This window comes from Plutella xylostella, chromosome 18 (assembly GCF_932276165.1).
Source record: "Plutella xylostella chromosome 18, ilPluXylo3.1, whole genome shotgun sequence".
NCBI classification, from domain to species: domain Eukaryota; kingdom Metazoa; phylum Arthropoda; class Insecta; order Lepidoptera; family Plutellidae; genus Plutella; species Plutella xylostella.
In genome coordinates, this window is record NC_063998.1 from 7386450 (window position 1) to 7404201 (window position 17752).

The window sequence follows — 17752 nt, forward strand, 5'->3', positions numbered from 1 at the left end:
CGATACGTCTTCATACGCAAGTTCGACCTCATCATCGGTGTGCTTAGATGTGGGTGCGTAAACCTGTATGACCTTCATTGAGTATCGTTTAGATATTCTCAGGATGAGGTACGCAACCCGTGTCGACACACTTCCGATTTCAACGATGTTGTTGACGAGGGACTTGTTGACGATGAACCCGACACCCCCTTGGGACAGTTGGTCGCCCTCCCGGTGGTACAGCAAGTTTCCGGACTGGAGAATTTCCGTATCCTCTCCCTCTCGTCGGACTTCGGATAACCCTATAATGTCCCATTTTAACTTGCTGATTTCCTCTTCCAGCTCCTCTATCTTCACGTCTTCCCTCAGTGTCCGTGCGTTATATGTTGCCAGGTGCAAGGGTCGGTTGGGCTGGTAGCCGACTCTCTGCCGGAGATTCTTCGCACCCCCTGCCCCGCCGTTACCGTGACCGCTACCGGAGTCCGGGATAGCGGGGCTGCCGGGGACTGGGGGCCGGGGCTTTGTTTTTTCCATCATTAGGAGGTGTATTTGCCATAATCACCGCGCTTGGCAGGCGTGTTGGTGATTCTCCTTTTTTACGGCGGGAGATCGCCGCCTCTGCTAGGAGAGGAGGTCGGGTCGATTTACCGCCGCCCGACATTCGGCGTTGTCACTCGTTAGCACCACCCAGGGGGCACGTGTAGGGTAACTAGGGTTTGTACCTACGGACGTGAGCGACAAGCCCCCCTAGCCCCAAGTATATTATTTGCAAAGTAAATAATGGAATCGCGCAACCGTAAATTTATTTTATATAAACTATCTTTCAAAAGCAATTTGTAACCACCACTATCTAAAAACGTGAACCCAACAATTCCAGCACCCTCGCTTCTGCAGCAAAAAACAAAAGAAAGAGAATACTCTTGATGTCGCTAAATGGCGAAATCAATTTAAATGCTAATGTAAGAAAACGATCACGAGGACTACAGCCGAGTCTGCATCACAAATGTATTGATCCCCACACGCGAGCATACATCCGTCTCTTTTTAACTTACCCACAACAGATCGCTATAAACATAAATACCTCGACACTGAAAAGGCTTCTTTGGGAAACTTTCCCGAAGAAAAACTTCCCTTGTCTTCTTACACTTAAGATTGCTATTACTAAGCTTGGAACACCAGCACTTGTGCCTTTCAGGATCTTGAAGGCTCTTTGTTGTGCCAGCAAATTCTATTCCTATCTTTAAAGGAATAAAGATCTATTTCACCGTTGGGTTAAGAGAAAATGTATTTTATATAGGAATCACTGGAGTTGTTATGGATGGCTGTTTTGAATCTCGGGTATTTTTTGTTTGCAAGATCGTAACTACCTTTATCTACCTATCTGAATACAAGTATAGTAGACATATCGACGGCATTTTCCTATGAGTAGGTAGAAATCTCAATCAAATCTGTGAGCAGAGTATCTACATGGAGTTTAGGAACATAATCAGATCAGATTAATACAGGTTTTGATAACAGCAGTTTAAATGTGTGTTTCCTGTTACTTGTATATGTATATTCAGGCTACAAATTAATTACTGACTAAGTATTAGAGAAATATTTTTTTATTTAATTACATTGTTGTGACAAAAAAGGTTAGGTGTTGTGACAAACAAGATTTTTATTACCTTTTGGTTTAAACTGAAAAGTCGACATCGCATCGAAAATGACTTTATGTAAACCAGTTGCAACGAAGCTCTTAACCGTTCAGCTGCTGCCTACTACAATAGCAACAATTTGCACCGGTCGAGGTGGAAATTTTTCAATATCCATCACCATTGTAAATGCAATTTTTAAATATTCATGACAACGAGTTCTGTATTATTTAATATGAAATGCAAAACGGATACAAGTGTGAATAATGCGAAACGCAGTTTTTTATGCGTTACAATATGAAACGAAAGTAGTAGGTAATTTAATTCCCTTTAATACTCAGTTTTATTATAAGTAAAAAAGTAGATTATAGAAAATATAATAAAGGTTTGCACGAAATAAGCCTCACCGAGTGACGTATCAATAGCGCATCCAACGCAGTCAACGACTACCAACTTATCTAACTGGCTCACCTGTTCACTATGGTGACAAATACTAGACCGAATCAAGTTTAAAATATAATAATAACAACAGTGGGAGTAAATTGACGTCATAATTTATAATGCAGCTGAGATAAAACAAGAATCATCTCGAGGGCAAGTGCCTGTGGCTCGTCACGTATTTAGATAACACGGTTTTACAGTGATAACTGATAAAACACCAGTTATAGTGAGATGAGGTGTAAACTATGCTTTATTTAAGATCTTTCTCTAGTTTGCGATCTGATCTTTCCAAAGTAAAAATAAATTTGCGGCATATGTAGTATTAATGTATAAATAAATGGGGTACATTAATAATTAGAAATAATGAGATCTGTTTTCCTGTCTGTGTTATTCATCTAAAACATTAAAAAAAATATGATAACAAACGTAATGTATGAGAAACGAGCTTAGCCCAATCAGAACGAAATTGTAAGAAAAGCGCGGAAAGTCTCCCTGAAACTACCAGTGCTGCCATCTATGGAAAACTCGGGAACTATTCCAGATTTTCACAGGGCATGCGCATTTTCTGCGAGAAACTTCCTTCTAAATTGAACTCTGTCGGCCCAACCATAGGGGACATTTTCACGTGTGGAAGTGACGCATGCGTGTTAACATCGATCTGTGTGTCACCAGTGACAGTGCGAGTCGGCGTCGTGCCAAAAAACAAAAACAAATGAACAAAATACAAGATAATTTCCACCTTTGAAGCCATGAAAATAGAAGGTAAGTAACTATTTGGGTCATATTTTTTATGAGATAGTTACAGTTCATTTGGTATCTTAATTTTGCATCATCATAGTTGAACTTAAACACCTCTCACTCCCCCGATTTTAGGACATATTTGTAGAAATCATTGATAATTTCGGTGCGGTTTTATGAATGTTAATAATGTAAAAGTTAGACGTGACCTCTTTTTTCACAAAGAAGGTGTTACACTTAATCCTTTTCACCACATTTTGAACCACCAAAACACAGCAGAATAAAAGAATTGATGAGCCGCAGCGCAAGTGATTTCATTGTAATCACTCGGGATTAGGGTTTTATCGGGTGATAATACGATGGGACGCCCTCGGGGCTCCGAGCCGATTCTGTCGAACACCCCGACATATGTACCCTGCACTTGTTCAGTATAATTTGTCCTCCATTAGGGCATTATATTATGGACCCGGTGCTCTATAATAAAGAGGGTCAGATTAAAAGAAGTTTCGTCTTTCGCCAACTGTTCCCGCTGGAGCGAGGGGTCGGATATATTTTAATTATGCATTCGATATTGAATGTTGCATTTTGTCTCTGATGTGTAAGTTTGTGACAGGTTTTTTAGAATGCTCTCGTTTGAAATTTTGATGAAGTCTTCTGTTTATTTTTGTTGTTGTTTAGCTTTAGTTGCCAACCTATCATTAATAAGTACTTATGTATTTAAAAAAAAACATAGCATAGCGAACGCATGGGGAAGATGAATTACATAGAGTTGTCCTTGGTTTTAATATCCTCAAACATGAACATCTACTCTTTTCCGTATTTCCTCTTCCTTTGCGAGCTCAATCTCACTCCGATACACAAAATTACATCAACATAACAAAGCTACAAGCACACACGCAAATTAGCCGACTGCATGCAAAATTACAGCCAATCTTCTCTCATTCATGAACTCTGCAAACAGTTTATTTGGCGTTCTATTGACTCGGACTTGACAAATCACGAATTAAGTAGGTCGGAGACTTGTGAAATGAGGTGTGAATATTGGTTCGCGACGGGGCCCTGGCGCCCTGGGGCCCACGCGGGGGCCCTTGCGGGGGGCCGGGGGCCCAGCCGAGGGGCCGCAGCTGCCCGCACCCTTTCATGTTGCGACTCGACAATGGCCCTCAAATTACGGCAGGTACCTCCCAGTACTCGCGAGGGCCACTCGTTGTTTCTTTTGTAAGTTTGTTTAATAAATTGATGACGCGTGCCGTAGGTTTGACTGCGATTGCTTGTTTTGAGTAGCTTAAGCTTTAATTTGTTTTTATTGTTACTATGAATCAAACCAATTACTACACATTAAATTATTCGATATTCTGAGATCAAAGGATTTACGAACTTTCTTACGATGTCTTTTGTTTCTCGCCGCTCGCGCTACTTCGTCCAACATCTTCATTCTATACATCATACATAATTTCCATCCTCCTCTCTCTCCTGCAGGATGCCTGGTGCTGCTGTGGCAGCTGTCCCTGTCGCTGGCGCTGCGGCGCGGCCCGCACCACCCGCACGGGCAGCAGCCGGTGGACCACCAGCACCATCACTACACGCCAAGAGGAGCCGAGTCGCTTACGCAAGAGGAGGATGTGTTGAGGGATGCTAAGTGAGTTCTTCTATCTCTTTCCCTCTGCTAGTACAGCCATCTTGTTGGTATCACTATCTTTCTCACAGACACCGGTGGACCATCAGCATCATCACTACACGCCGAGAGGAGCCGAGTCGCTGACGCAAGAGGAGGATGTGCTGAGGGATGCTAAATGAGTTCTACTGTTTCCCTTGCTCTGATAGCTGGCCTTAATGCACTGTGGCAGTTGTCTCTTTCCCCCCACTAGCATAACTTACCCAGCCGATTGACCACCAGCACCATCACTACACGCCGCGAGGGGCCGAGTCGCTGACGCAAGAGGAGGATGTGCTGAGGGATGCTAAGTGAGTTCTAGCTCTCTCTGATAGCTGGACTCATCGACATCGTACATGTCAGTTGTCTCTTCCCCCCACGAGCATAACTTACCCAGCCGATGGACCACCAGCACCACCACTATACGCCGTAAGGTGCCGAGTCGCTGACGCAAGAGGAAGATGTGCTGAGGGATGCTAAGTGAGTAGTTCTATCTCTCTATATCAGCAGTTATCTCTTTGAATGAAGGCAGCAACCGGTGGAAAACCAGCGGCCTGGAATATACATACATTGCGTAGTTATTCAAATCGGCTTACGGAGCTGCATAGCGATTACGAGTGTTGTCGACTTAAGTCGATAGTAATTCGAAAGGCAAGTCATTGGCATTTGTATGCGTTATTACCGGTGATCTGAAGATGTTACCTAAACAAATTGCTATCTATCTATCTGTTTTCTGTATACCAACAATAAAATTGTATATACTAATTCCAGACACATAGAGGAGGACTCGGCGCACCTGACGGCGGAGATGGTGGCGCAGATGTCGCCCGAGGAGCTGGAGTTCCACTACTTCCAGGCGCACGACTTCGACCGCAACAACAAGCTCGACGGACTCGAGATGCTCAAGGTGGGCTTAGCACATTGCACTTATTCCAGACACATAGAGGAGGACTCCGGGCAGAGGACAAACAAACTCTTGTGTAAATATAAGAATAGCAGGGGTAGCCAGAACGTTACATTATAGTGTTTTATAAAGTGGCATGTAGCTTTAAAACGATGATGATGATGATGATTTGCACCAGTTTTGTTATTACCCAAACAAACACTACAGCTGAATTTGTAAAAGTAATGAAAGTAAATTTTCTAATTGGTGTGTATAAGTACAATATTAGTGATCGTATTTGTTTATATTTATTATAATCTAAACGTAGTGATCATGATTGATTTTCGGGTTCCGCTCATCTCGCATAATCTTTATTGACCAAAACTCATTTCGCATAACTCGTATGGTCTAAACTTTTTTGGCCGAACCATCTCTTTGCCAAGACTTATGTGGCATAAGGCTCGTTTCGTCTAAAACTCTTTAGGCACAATCTTTAAACACCTAAGTTTCGTTTGCTCAAATTTATGTTCGTCTATACCTATGTATAATCTTGTTTCTCGTAATGTTATCTTAATAAATAATATATTAAGTATGTAGTAAATGTACAAATTGTGATATTTTTCTCCTACATCCCGAAAATCACGATATTGTATGATGAAAAAATCGAAAGTTAACGACCAATATAATTATTACAAACCCCATGAGATCGACGACGTTTAGGTGCGACGACGAGCAAAGCGAGGAGGAGCGTGTTAGGTGCACATGTTCATCAAAACCAAAGCGGAGCGCAGCGAAGCGGAGCGGAGCGTTTTCCAAACAGCGGAAACAATACAAGGCACCAGTTTGCGCTATGTAGGGAGACGCTCCGTCAAAGTTAAAGTCAAACGAATATTATTACTTTGTATAAACCTAATAAACCTATGCCATAGCATTATTAGGCTATTCAAGATTTGGCCATACCATTATTAGGCTAAACAATGTTATGCGAAATAACTTTTTACTAAACGAGATTTATGCCATACGATTTTCGGCGTAACGAGACTTTGACCAAACGTGATTACTATGCAATACGAGATTAGGCAAATAAATCTTATGCCAAAAAAGGTAGAACCTTGATTTTCTTTTCTTGCAGGCGGTGTATCATATGACAGAGCACAACCACAATCCTGATACGGATAAGTCTATTGAACCCGAATCAAATGAGATCGTCGATTACGTAGGTACGTGCAAAGTAATTACATAAATTTATATTTTTGCTAAGTCACATAATATAGGACCGATGCTTTCTTCAGCAGAGTTCACAAGATGACAAACGTAACGTGGCATCTGAAATGGAGTGTCTTGGTGTACCATATGGATTCTCTTAGTGTACCATATGGATTCTCTTGGTCTTACATTACACCCTTGGAATCTGACAGGTGCTACAGCCCATTCCTGATCTTTACAAGGGATTTAGCTATAACTATATCCGTCTAATTATATTACTATACTTTGTTGGGATTATAAGAAATTAATCTTTTAAAAAGTTCATTACCATTAACATTACCATTTACCATTCTTGTATCATTCCAATATACCTACTAAGGTGTCATTTTAATTCCACAGCTCTAGTGGACAAGACGCTAGCCCTAGACGACAAAGACAACGACGGCTACATATCGTACCTGGAATACCGGAAGGCGCGGCTGCACGATCCCAAGGGACGCACACACCGGGTGCTGGCCCAAGACTGACCCAGTTATTACGTACTGAATTAATTGTGATTGTGATTAGATAAATGGAATAGTGCGTGTGAAATAGTGTGAATGAATCGGTTTATATGATCAGTGAATTTCTGTTCAGGTTTGTTCTTGTGAGCTTAGTGGGATTTTTTTATCGAAATTAGAACTTTAGTGAAAATAACATACTATTGTGTAATGGTCTATAGTTTATAACTGGGTGATCATAATCATCCTTGTCATCATCAACATATTATTTGAGCTTGGTGGTGGGTTTTAGATGAATACTGACTTTGGTGAAAAATTACTAATAGTATTAATATTGTAGTATACGTATAGTATAATTATTGTATAGCGCAGGAGAGTCGCCACCTAGCGGTACACGCGCTGCACTACCGGAGTGCTATTTAAACAAATAATCAAACTTACACACAAATTCGCAGTAATTTTTCACTAATAAAATCGTAAGAAAAACTCCCACTACGCCCTCAGTTTTTAAGAGTTAGAAATTTTACTAATCTCACTACTCACCGTGAGTGTTGCCAACTCTATAAGTACTTGGGTATACCTCTATATTACATTGTATAGAGAAAATGTACGGTTTATTTACAAAGTACGTCGTTCGTTCTGTTGTTGTGCCAATAATTTGAATAAATATTTTTTTTGCATTTGATTCACTACATGCTTAGTAGATCGTATGCTTGCTATAAAAACCGATAACAATATTATACGGGAGGCTTCTTATTTGATCTGTGAATATAGTTTAGAATTACTTAGGGCGGCTTGCACCAGCAACCCTTAAATTCAAATTAAATCTATTGCTGTCACATTCATTCTGTCAAAGCATATCATAAGTAGATTTAATCTCGATTTGAATGTTTTTGCGAGACACACTAACTTGTCTTTATAGTATGGACTACTCATCAATTAGAGTAATTCTATCCTATTCAATAAGAACAATTAAGATTGTTTTAGTTCTTCCGATAAGTAGGTAGGTAAATACACTTATGTTAAGGTAACATTTACAAAAAGTATTAATTTAAGTTATCGAATAATTTTGGTATTGTGTTGTGGAAGCATATATTAGATAAGTTTCACCTTTGTACCTTGACATTGAATATTTTTTTCTTAAGACAATAAAACATTTTTACTCTTATGCTTGCGTTTATTCAAAACATTGATAATACTCTCCTTACATTATATTTTTACAAAAAGCATAGAGATATCCACGTTATGACTTATCTAGACTAACGTTTACTATTCAGTCAAACATTTCAATACTGAAGAACTTAGTTTTACTTCAACACAGCATAATTATAAATTTTAGGAAGGTATATAACATAGTTACCTACTAATACCTACACTATGTCGCCGAAAAAGTTAGATCTTACATGCAAATCACACCTAGTCTATAATTTTTTACAAACGGCAATTACAGTTTGACTAATATTAAATGTGTGGTTTGGGTTAGTTCACTGACGAGTTTTATCAGTCGATACCTAGGTATATTAATCGCTATTTAGTGTATGTTATTAAACTTTATGCAGATGAACAAGTTTCCTTATTACTAACAGTTCTACATAACAATGCAGCGCCTCCTGCAAAATAACAGACGCCTTTGCAGTTGACGGTCAAAACTTCTAAGTTTTCGTTCGTCGAAACTATCTATAAACTTATAATCTTAAAGTAAGGGCTGGTTTTTTCATCCATAGTTAAACTGAATGCATGACATTTAAGTAGGTACATGAATTTCGTTGGTTTTTAACTAAGTAGAAGTTACTATATCTGATCAATTACGGATCAAATAACCGGCCTGAAGGATACAAAGTTGGCTCGTCACTCCCCGCACTGGTACTGCGTGTCGCAGGGCAGGCCGCGCTCGCCCCACGACGTGGCCTCCTTGATGCCAGAGGATATCTCCTCGTACTCCGACAACTCGATGTCGTTGCTGAAAGATAAAAAGTTTGGTTATAAAATTGATGTGTGTATTTTACGTAATATTATTTAAAACGAAGTACACCATCATCATAACTGCCTCTGTGGTCTAGTGGTAGAAGCTTCGCTTCATGACCCAGAGGTCCCGGGTTCGATTCCCGGGTGGGACCATCAATTTGTGTTTCTAAATTGTGGTTCTAAGTTTGGTTAGGACATAGAAGGCTGATCACCTGATGTCCGAAACAGTGAAACGATCCATGCTGTCGGATGGGCATGTAAAGCAGTCGGTCCTGCGCCTAGCTCTCTCCAGTCGTGTCGGTCAATCCGTCCCATTGGGCTATGAGAGTAATGGAACAGAGAGTGCTCCTGTGTACTGCGCACACACTTGGGCACTATAATCTACTCCTGCGTAGATGGCTGATCTCAATTGAGATTGGCCGCCGTAGTCGAAATTCGGCTAGGAGGACATTATTATTATTATTACACCATCATGCAAAGACACCGTGGGGTAAGAATATTCTTATAGATAGACGCATTTTACCGACTATTTCCACGTTTCAGCTTCGCACTCAACGGACGCATCGCATTAAATTGTTCTTTGTATCACACAAGTGCGTTCACTTCATTCGTTTCTCCATTTATGAGAATCCGTTTGGTCCAATACGTAGGAACCCGATAGATGGATTCTTAACTTTAAGCAACATTTACCATCATCAATTTTATCGTATAAAAAAACGCAAAACATCTAGCGGGAAACGATTGTGAAACTAACGAGTTTTAATACATCAATGGTTGATTCTACCATGCATTTATTGATATCGACTAGAAGACACCGGAATATTTTTCAGTTATGTCTACATCCTTCTCCTTACCCCTGCAGCAGCTTGGCCCCCTGCATCAGCAGCTCGGCTCCCGAGGCATAGGGCGCCGCCTGCCGCGGCCGCGCGCACGCCAGCCGGTACAGGCAGCCGTAGCGCCCGCTCTGTCGCCCCGACAGTATGTTATCCTACATCGCGCATTCGAAGTTTCTCACCTACTCTGCTATATATACAGAGCCCAAAGCTAACCGTTGGGTAGCTGTCCGCCAGGCCACACCACCCGGCCTGGTCGGAGGATCCTCCCTTTGCCATGGGGATGCGCCAACACCTCCAGCATCTCCGTAGAACTAACTAACTTACACATGATTCTACCATGCATATTGATGTCGATTAGAAGACACCGGAATATTTTCTATACTTATGTTTACATCGCTCACTGTTGGGTATAGGCCCAAAAGTGGGCGATGGAAGGCTGATGATGATGTCTACATCCTTCCTCCTTACCCCTGCAGCAGCTTGGCGCCCTGCATCAGCAGCTCTGCTCCCGAGGCGTAGGGCGCCGCCTGCCGCGGCCGCGCGCACGCCAGCCGGTACAGGCAGCCGTAGCGCCCGCTCTGCCGCCCCGACAGGTACGCCAGGTACAGGTACAGCTCGTCTTCCGAGATGTAGGTGGCGTTCAGGTTGTCTGTTTGGGGGTAATGGGGTGTGAGTTTATTGAATGTAGCTGAAAAAGAGCTTACCTACTACTTACGGACTCGTAATAGAGGGATGAGAAGATGGTTTGTTAAGGATAAATATCAATGAGCCATGAAAATAGGTTTATCGCTTTTAATTCATTCAATTCATGTATGAAATGAGAATGTGAAATATGAAAATACTCTTAGCTAATATAAACTTCTTGGCACTTCTTACGTTTGCATTTCCATTGGAGTTTTTTTTATCTCTATTAATACTGTCATCATTTGAACGTGTACTGTTTATCAGTTCTTGGTGCAATAAAATGCACGAACAACTTAAATATTCCGTTAGACAAATTGTCCTGCAAAACAACAAAGCACCCGAATCAATAGCCGTTTCCGAATCTCAAAGGTGTCGCTTTGAACAAAACAATCTATAGCGGTAAAATGGCAGTGCAAGTCCATCGGATGTCCATTAGGCACATTCGGACGACCATCGGGTCATTTAGACGGCACCTTTTGTCTCGAAACTCCGGATAATCCGTCCAGAAACGGATTACTAAGTACGGAACATGACAAACGCATCCGTAGCTATTGGATTACCGGCCACTCCGCTGGTCAGTTTGAATTTAGCCTTTTCGCCGTCCAACAAAGGATTTAAGCAGCTGATGGGAATCGTGGGGCTTTTAGAAATAAGGTTATTTATTGGCCTTTAATAGGGATGGTGTTGATTTTTTTGGGGATTATACGCGTTTTTGCGGTTAGATGTTAATAATTGCTGTCGCGTGCCAGACTTGGTTGAGTGAATTTAAGCCATGGTAAAGATGAGAGGTAATAATAACTACTGTGCAGTATGTATCGAGTATATTTAGGTACTTACATTGTTGACATTGTTGCCCCATCTTGTGGTGAAGATTTGATTTGATATGTTGAAAATCTTAGCGTAAAAGATCACTTACCTTCAAGGCTCCTCCCGTAGTGGTGTCCCTTCCACGCTCCGGCTCCGAAGAACCCGGCGGCGAGGATCAGCGCCTTCAGCACCACCAGGATCACCAGGTTCGTGAGGTTCAGGCTCAGCACCTGCGACCAGACACCAGCGTACTGTGGTTAAGGAGCCGTCAATTGTTTCTAGAAGTTGCCGCAACCGTCGATTGTTTCTAGAAGTCGCTGCAACTGTCAGTTATTTCTTGAAGTTATAGTGCGTCAAGTGTACGGCAGATCCATAGTGAAAAAGTTCCGCGTGATGATGCGCGTGAAATGCATGCCATGATCAATCATAATGCAGAAATATTTCCGAGCGGGATAAGACTGGACGCACCTTTTGTTTTTTTTTTTAGGTAGTTAGCCAATAACAGTTATCTCGAAACTTTTAGTAGGTAACCCATAAAAACTGTACTGACTCATAATTCTTACAACCCTTATCTTTTAAATTCCAAACAAAAACGGCATATTGTTATTGTTAGTCACAAGACAAGCGTGCAAATGACAATAGAAGTGCGATACGAACCTGCGAGATGCAGTCAAAACCAACCTGGCTGCTACCTGTCGACCTGGCTATGAAGTCCTTGGCCAGAGTGGACACTATCTGGCCACCAGCCCCGTTGAGGAAGCTACCAGCTGTGTTGAGGAACGAAGATCGTCCGTACTGCGCGGTGTCATTAATGTCGGTGCCGACGCGATCAATAGTGTCACCTTCATCGTAAGGCGCTGGTCTCTTGAAGGGCACAGGAGGCTTCTCCCGCGGCAACAGATCAATGTTATTAACTCCTTGTTTCGGGAACATCTTCTTGGCATACTGAGGCGAGGAATACGCGCCAGAATGCTCCGCCACCACACTTGTAAGAACTACGGACACTACGAGTAGAGATAAATACATTTTGAGGGATATTCTACGCGTGCGTCTCGGAAGGACCCTGGGGATGGTCTGAGGAAGCAGGTAGCCGCACAATGGGCTCGGATGTCGATAAGACTCTGCCTGGTGCCGCCGCTTGTCTTCAGTTTTATCTCTTCCGAGTGCTTTTGTTCGTGGCACGCACGATGACATCTGTTAATGGCGGATTGTTGTAGGTAACAAGCTAGAGCCATACCGTTGTTGGTATCAATGTCGAAGCCCGATGAAATGTTTTGCAATCTGTTGTTTTAGATTTACGTAACTGCATATCTTAAATATTGATACATAAATTATGGTATATTATCTCTGTGACTTCATGAGCTATTCGTAAAAACTATTAATTAACTCCAACAGTAAGCAAGAAAAGTCATATTATGCGGATGCGGATTACAAAAATTTTAAACAATTAATTATTAAAGCGTACACATATATGTGTACCTATCTTGTATATTTATCTAAAGCATTCGCCTATATGTATCAGGTTTGATCTTATTTAAAACGTTGACCAATGAGGAAGGTTTCATTAAGCTTTAGTTAGGTGGTAGGTAATTGTTGGTTGCAAAAAGTCATAAAACGATTTTAATTGAGTAATGAGCCGTTTGAACTATATTGCTCACCTATCATCATTAACTTTGACTAGGTTATATTATGTAGTAGCAGTGGGTGACAAAACCATTTGTTTGTTTTCATTTCATAGTGATGAGCATGTGGCACAATGACATGGGCCTGTTTGGGTAAGTGTGCCACATTACATCACCCGCTCTTACTCTCAGGACCGGCGCAGCGAGGGAAGATCACTGGTTATCTACAGACTTTACAATATGTCAGGTAGAAACAGTAACGAGCAATGAAAATGTTCCACTTACAAAAGGTCAACATCAAATTAATCTAATTTAAAAAATTATAATAAAATGTTGCTCCTGGTGCGCGAACGTCAATATTGCAGATTTTTCCGTTTGCCATTCCACGGAGAAAAACATTTATTCGAATGTAATTAGGGTTCTGTCAGATGTCTTTCCCTGTGGAATGGCATTATAGGAGTAATTTGGAGCTTTTCTTACTGGAACTTTTTCATTTCTCGCGAGTACTAGATGTGTAATAAATGCAAGATATGCAATAATATGCACTAGTAATATCTGACGAAAGATACGGATAAAAGCGGCATTTCCCTATTATTGAACGGAAGATACGAATAAATTCCATGCAAGTTTTTTATGTTGTATTTATTTAGCCATCTAAAGTAATGCTAGCATTTTTTAGATTGGCTTGTGGGCTATATGCCATAATAGAAAAGGTCTACTTGTTATAGTTATGGATTAGGTATATCAAGCAATTTTCTTCATGGATGGTCTTCATAGTTCGTTTACTTTAGAAATGGCAAGTGAATTTGTAAACAATGCAGCAAAATTTACAATTGAAAGGAAAGGAAAATGATATCTATTTGTTTCAGTGCAATTCCTACAATAGAGAATGTTTACGTAGAGATTTTTTATAGTTAAACATTTTGTAACTACAAAATGTTTAACTATAAAAAATCTCTATACTTACCTAGTAGAAATAAGACGAAATCAAGTTCCTTAAATAGCTCTTCATATCTTGGTTTGACGTGGACGTGGATGACAACCTCACTGGATCGAGTAACTTTGAAAGTGTTAGGATGAGGAAGGGCGAGGACAAAGTGTTGTGTTGCGCCGTTCGCTCCTTGAGACATGCTGTCCAGCTGTAAACGATTAGTTATAGGCATCAACATCAGTTGATGACGACGGTAAGAACGCCTTCATCATTTTCAGTTTAATGATAACAATCAACGATAGCTTCCAAGTAAACATAGTTAAGTAAGTACTTAATTATATTTCCGTTCAAATCAGCAGCGAATGCACTTTTGTACCCTGTCAAACTAACAAACAGCATATTAGGTAATTTTTTCAACATATTAGGTTAGTTTTGACAAAGCATAAAAGTGTAATTGCAGCAAACTTCCTGAAGGGTAGTTTTTCCTGGACTATTAAGTTATTTGGACCGAACAGTACCTAAACTCACATCGTGTCTTCGTTATTGTTATATCTTCATTGCAAAGCATGTGGAAGTACGTTTGTATTATTATATTCTCTACGTGTACGGTCTAAGGTTCTAGAGCGTGAAACATGTTTCACCTCTTATATAACTATTATGTTCTACTTCCGATGTGTGGCTATTGCTATGGTGACATTATGTACGTAGCTTTTAATTTAACTGTATAAAGTAAATCAAATGCTAATGTTAAATGTCTGCAGCGGTACAACCACACATTTAGTTTAAATATGAGGTATGAAGAGGACAGAGTGTTGTGGCTTGTGGCGCGTCTTGGGAGGGGTCTATGTCCAGTAGAAGACAACTGATGATGTAAGTATGTCCCGAAGAAGAACCAGATGTCATGTTAACTAGCTCGGGGGTACTCGACGTGACTCCGAGTCGTGAGCACAAGTTTCGATCCTCCGTTAACGTTGCGTATCGTTAGTTCCAAAAGTGACATTTGTTTTTTCCATATGTTAGGTGGAATTTAACCAAACGCTAAACGTATTTAGTGGCCTGTCATACGTCTGTCAGTTAGTACAAAATGTATTTAAAATTTGATTATAATACGTTTAGCGTTTGGTAAAAGTAACCCTTCGTGTAGATTCGAAAATAGTATCGAATCCTATGCTCGCTGCACTGTTCTTTTCGGCCAGGTTCACATCACAATTAACGCGCGCGGGTAGTACCATCAAAGAAATTGCAAGAGATTTGACAGAATTGTCATATTATTAAAATGTGAATTTATCTGACATGTAGGCGTAGGCTATATTTCATCAAGACATTGTGAAACGGTACTTAGGTAACTTCTCTTGAATATTGTAAAATAATGAAATTACCATACCAGTTCCACCTATTTATCCAAAGTAGAACTAGGATCAACTACAGCTCTACTATGAACAAATGGAACCCCACTGACAATGGAACCTAGCGAGCGTGCTCGAGAACGAAGCTTCTCATTAGTTTCATGAATGACTGCAAGATGGCGCTGTTAGCTGTTATGTATTTTACGTTTAAAAACTTAAATTTTTGAAATACTTTTGTGTTTAAAGTTAAATATTTATAAAATTGGCTTAAATCGAGATTTAAAACTAAATCTAGATTTCATATGTTTGTGCAAGTCGCCCTAAATCCATTACATATGATATAAGTACTAAAAAAGCTTAGGTGCTATTAGTGCATGGGTTTAGTATAGGGTCCAAACGTCACTGTCAATATAGGTGCAGTGAGTTGCATAGAAACCTGACACCCTCTGAGTACAGTGCCACAAACTTATCTGTTCCGGTGACAGCTCCTATAAATGTCTAATATTTCTTCAATCTATAAGATTTTAAGTTTGCCAGTAGTGGTAGTCGCTCTTGTGGTTTTAATAAACCCATCTAATCTATATCAATATATAATTCATTAGTAAGTAATGAGATATGGATCAATTTAATTTGCTCTCACCGGAACAGATAAGTTTGTCGCACTGTACGTAACAGTGTCATCTAAAAGGGCCAGGTGCACTGATTGATGTTTATTTCTAGAATATCTCTACATCATCGACTCATTCCACATCTAAAATCTAAAATGGCTTTCAACATAGACAGTTGCTTTGTAAACAGTGTCATTTGTTCCTTATAGAGTGCTTACAATTTAAACTTTTTAATTTCCATCGGAAAGATCTATCAATCTTCATTCGATCACGATGAAACATAACACAAACATGACATAACACAACAGCACAACACTAATTTGGCCAAAAAAACCTATTCGGCTAAGTGAGAAAAAAGTTTAACAATTTAGTTGTTCGCGGTTCATCGCGTGACCGGTGGCACGAATCTACGAAGCTGCATCGTAGCCACACTCCAACTTCACGAATCCGAAGCTTCGCTAAAGACTTCGACTCTATCGCGTTGCAGTAAGGGGGAAAGCGTTCTGTAGTATTGGTTTCGCATTGTAGTAGTAGGGCCTTAGTTCTGTATAGGCATGATCGGAAGAACGGATATAATTTGTGGTACATTTCTCTGCGTGAGAGCCGGTGAAAATGCTCTGCTCTAAGAAAGTGAAACCGGGTAGCCAGCCTTGACCGTCACGCCGGGACTGCGGAGGCTGTAGAGAGGACTTTAGGGGTTAATCTATATGAAGAAAAACAAAGTCTCGAAGCGCTGCCTGTTGCGCGAGCGACGACTCTATCTCGTTGTATTAAACGTGCCATTGGCTCGACAGCTCTCGTTCGTTCGTTTTCGTTAGTATGGAGTAATCCTACTGATGGCTCATAATGTCTGGACGTTTTTAGTTTACAGTGGCTAAAATACCTTTTGCCACCTTATTTAAAACCCTGTGCTATGGAATTAAGATGGGCATAAATATTGCAACTTTTTTACATTAAAGCTCAGCTAAACAAAAAATCTGCGATCTAACTAACCAATTTGGTGCAACATAAATTTGCTTGGTGCGATTATTCCGTAAGTCTTCGATTATTTTGTCAGGATCCCTCTTTACTCATTGGAAAGGTTAAAGTTTATTTTCCTATCCAACTAATTCTACTCCACGGATCGCCCTGTTCCGCGACACCGCGACCAAAACATTTGGGCACAAGGAAAGTGTTTTTATTCGAATCTTTTATAACAATTGTGAGACAATTACACTTTCTTCAGCCATGATGCAATTCTATCCGGTAAGTGTAACGGTACGTAAGAGCACAGGTTATAAGGTAATGGCTAAGCTTTCCATGTTGCGAAATGGTTGCGAAGATTGCATGTCGTGGCAGGTTACAGTGGAGTTAGATGAATTTAGTGTTTTGAAGTAGTCACGTACGGACTTACTGTTTTATTTGAGTTCTCGTAGACAGAGACTTTTGGCTGTTGAACTGTTGCCAGTAAATAATTAATAACTGGGTTATAACAACATAACAATACGTTATAAAATCTAGTTTGTTTATATCTTACAATAAATTGTAAAATATTGTATGTAGGACTGTAGGACACATAATCGTAATAAGTATTTTTAAATTTTATTGATTTTCACTCCTCTCTCTCTCTCTCAGCCTTCTGTAGTCCACTGTTGGACATAGGCCTCTCCTAACGATCGCCACCCCAAACGGTCACCCGCCATCTGCATCCAGCGGCTTCCCGCTACCTTCCGCAGATCATCAGACCAACGGGTTGGGGGGCGACCGACACGCCGTTTGCCGACACGTTTTCACTCCTACATGTATATTATATACATGTATACTACTAACTCCCTCCTGCAGCTCCATGTACCTCCTGAAGATTGACTGGTAGAAAATGCTTTTATCATTAAGTCCATCTTTCAAGATTACCACATACTACATACCACTTCATAGATTA

At 40.6% G+C, this 17752-nt stretch overlaps 2 protein-coding genes across 2 annotated transcripts; one reads left to right on the forward strand and one right to left on the reverse strand.

The window, feature by feature from the left end:
• Nucleotides 1–2621: 2621 nt before the first annotated feature.
• On the forward strand, nucleotides 2622–7175 carry LOC105381410 (multiple coagulation factor deficiency protein 2 homolog). Its single transcript, XM_038114369.2, has 5 exons — nucleotides 2622–2816; nucleotides 4272–4431; nucleotides 5218–5353; nucleotides 6462–6549; nucleotides 6935–7175. Exons 1-5 carry the CDS (start codon nucleotides 2804–2806, stop codon nucleotides 7060–7062), a joined length of 525 nt encoding a protein of 174 aa, XP_037970297.2. The 5' UTR covers nucleotides 2622–2803; the 3' UTR covers nucleotides 7063–7175.
• Nucleotides 7176–8883: 1708 nt separating this feature from the next.
• On the reverse strand, nucleotides 8884–12598 carry LOC105381767. The gene is made up of 4 exons (XM_048627181.1): nucleotides 12009–12598; nucleotides 11437–11557; nucleotides 10305–10485; nucleotides 8884–8995 (listed from the first exon to the last, which is right to left on the reverse strand). Exons 1-4 carry the CDS (start codon nucleotides 12519–12521, stop codon nucleotides 8884–8886), a joined length of 927 nt encoding a protein of 308 aa, XP_048483138.1. The 5' UTR covers nucleotides 12522–12598.
• Between the last annotated feature and the right edge of the window lie 5154 nt (nucleotides 12599–17752).

Bases quoted from the DNA above. Each gene is read 5' to 3' on its own strand.
- LOC105381767 (XM_048627181.1), bottom strand. From the start codon at position 12,521: ATGTCATCGTGCGTGCCACGAACAAAAGCACTCGGAAGAGATAAAACT. The intron at 11,558-12,008 runs GTTGGTTTTGAC...GTCTGGTCGCAG, and splicing joins GGTCGACAGGTAGCAGCCAG to GTGCTGAGCCTGAACCTCAC. The intron at 10,486-11,436 runs GTAAGTGATCTT...ACCCCCAAACAG, and splicing joins CTACGGGAGGAGCCTTGAAG to ACAACCTGAACGCCACCTAC.
- LOC105381410 (XM_038114369.2), top strand. The intron at 4,432-5,217 runs GTGAGTTCTTCT...TACTAATTCCAG, and splicing joins GATGTGTTGAGGGATGCTAA to ACACATAGAGGAGGACTCGG. The intron at 5,354-6,461 runs GTGGGCTTAGCA...CTTTTCTTGCAG, and splicing joins ACGGACTCGAGATGCTCAAG to GCGGTGTATCATATGACAGA.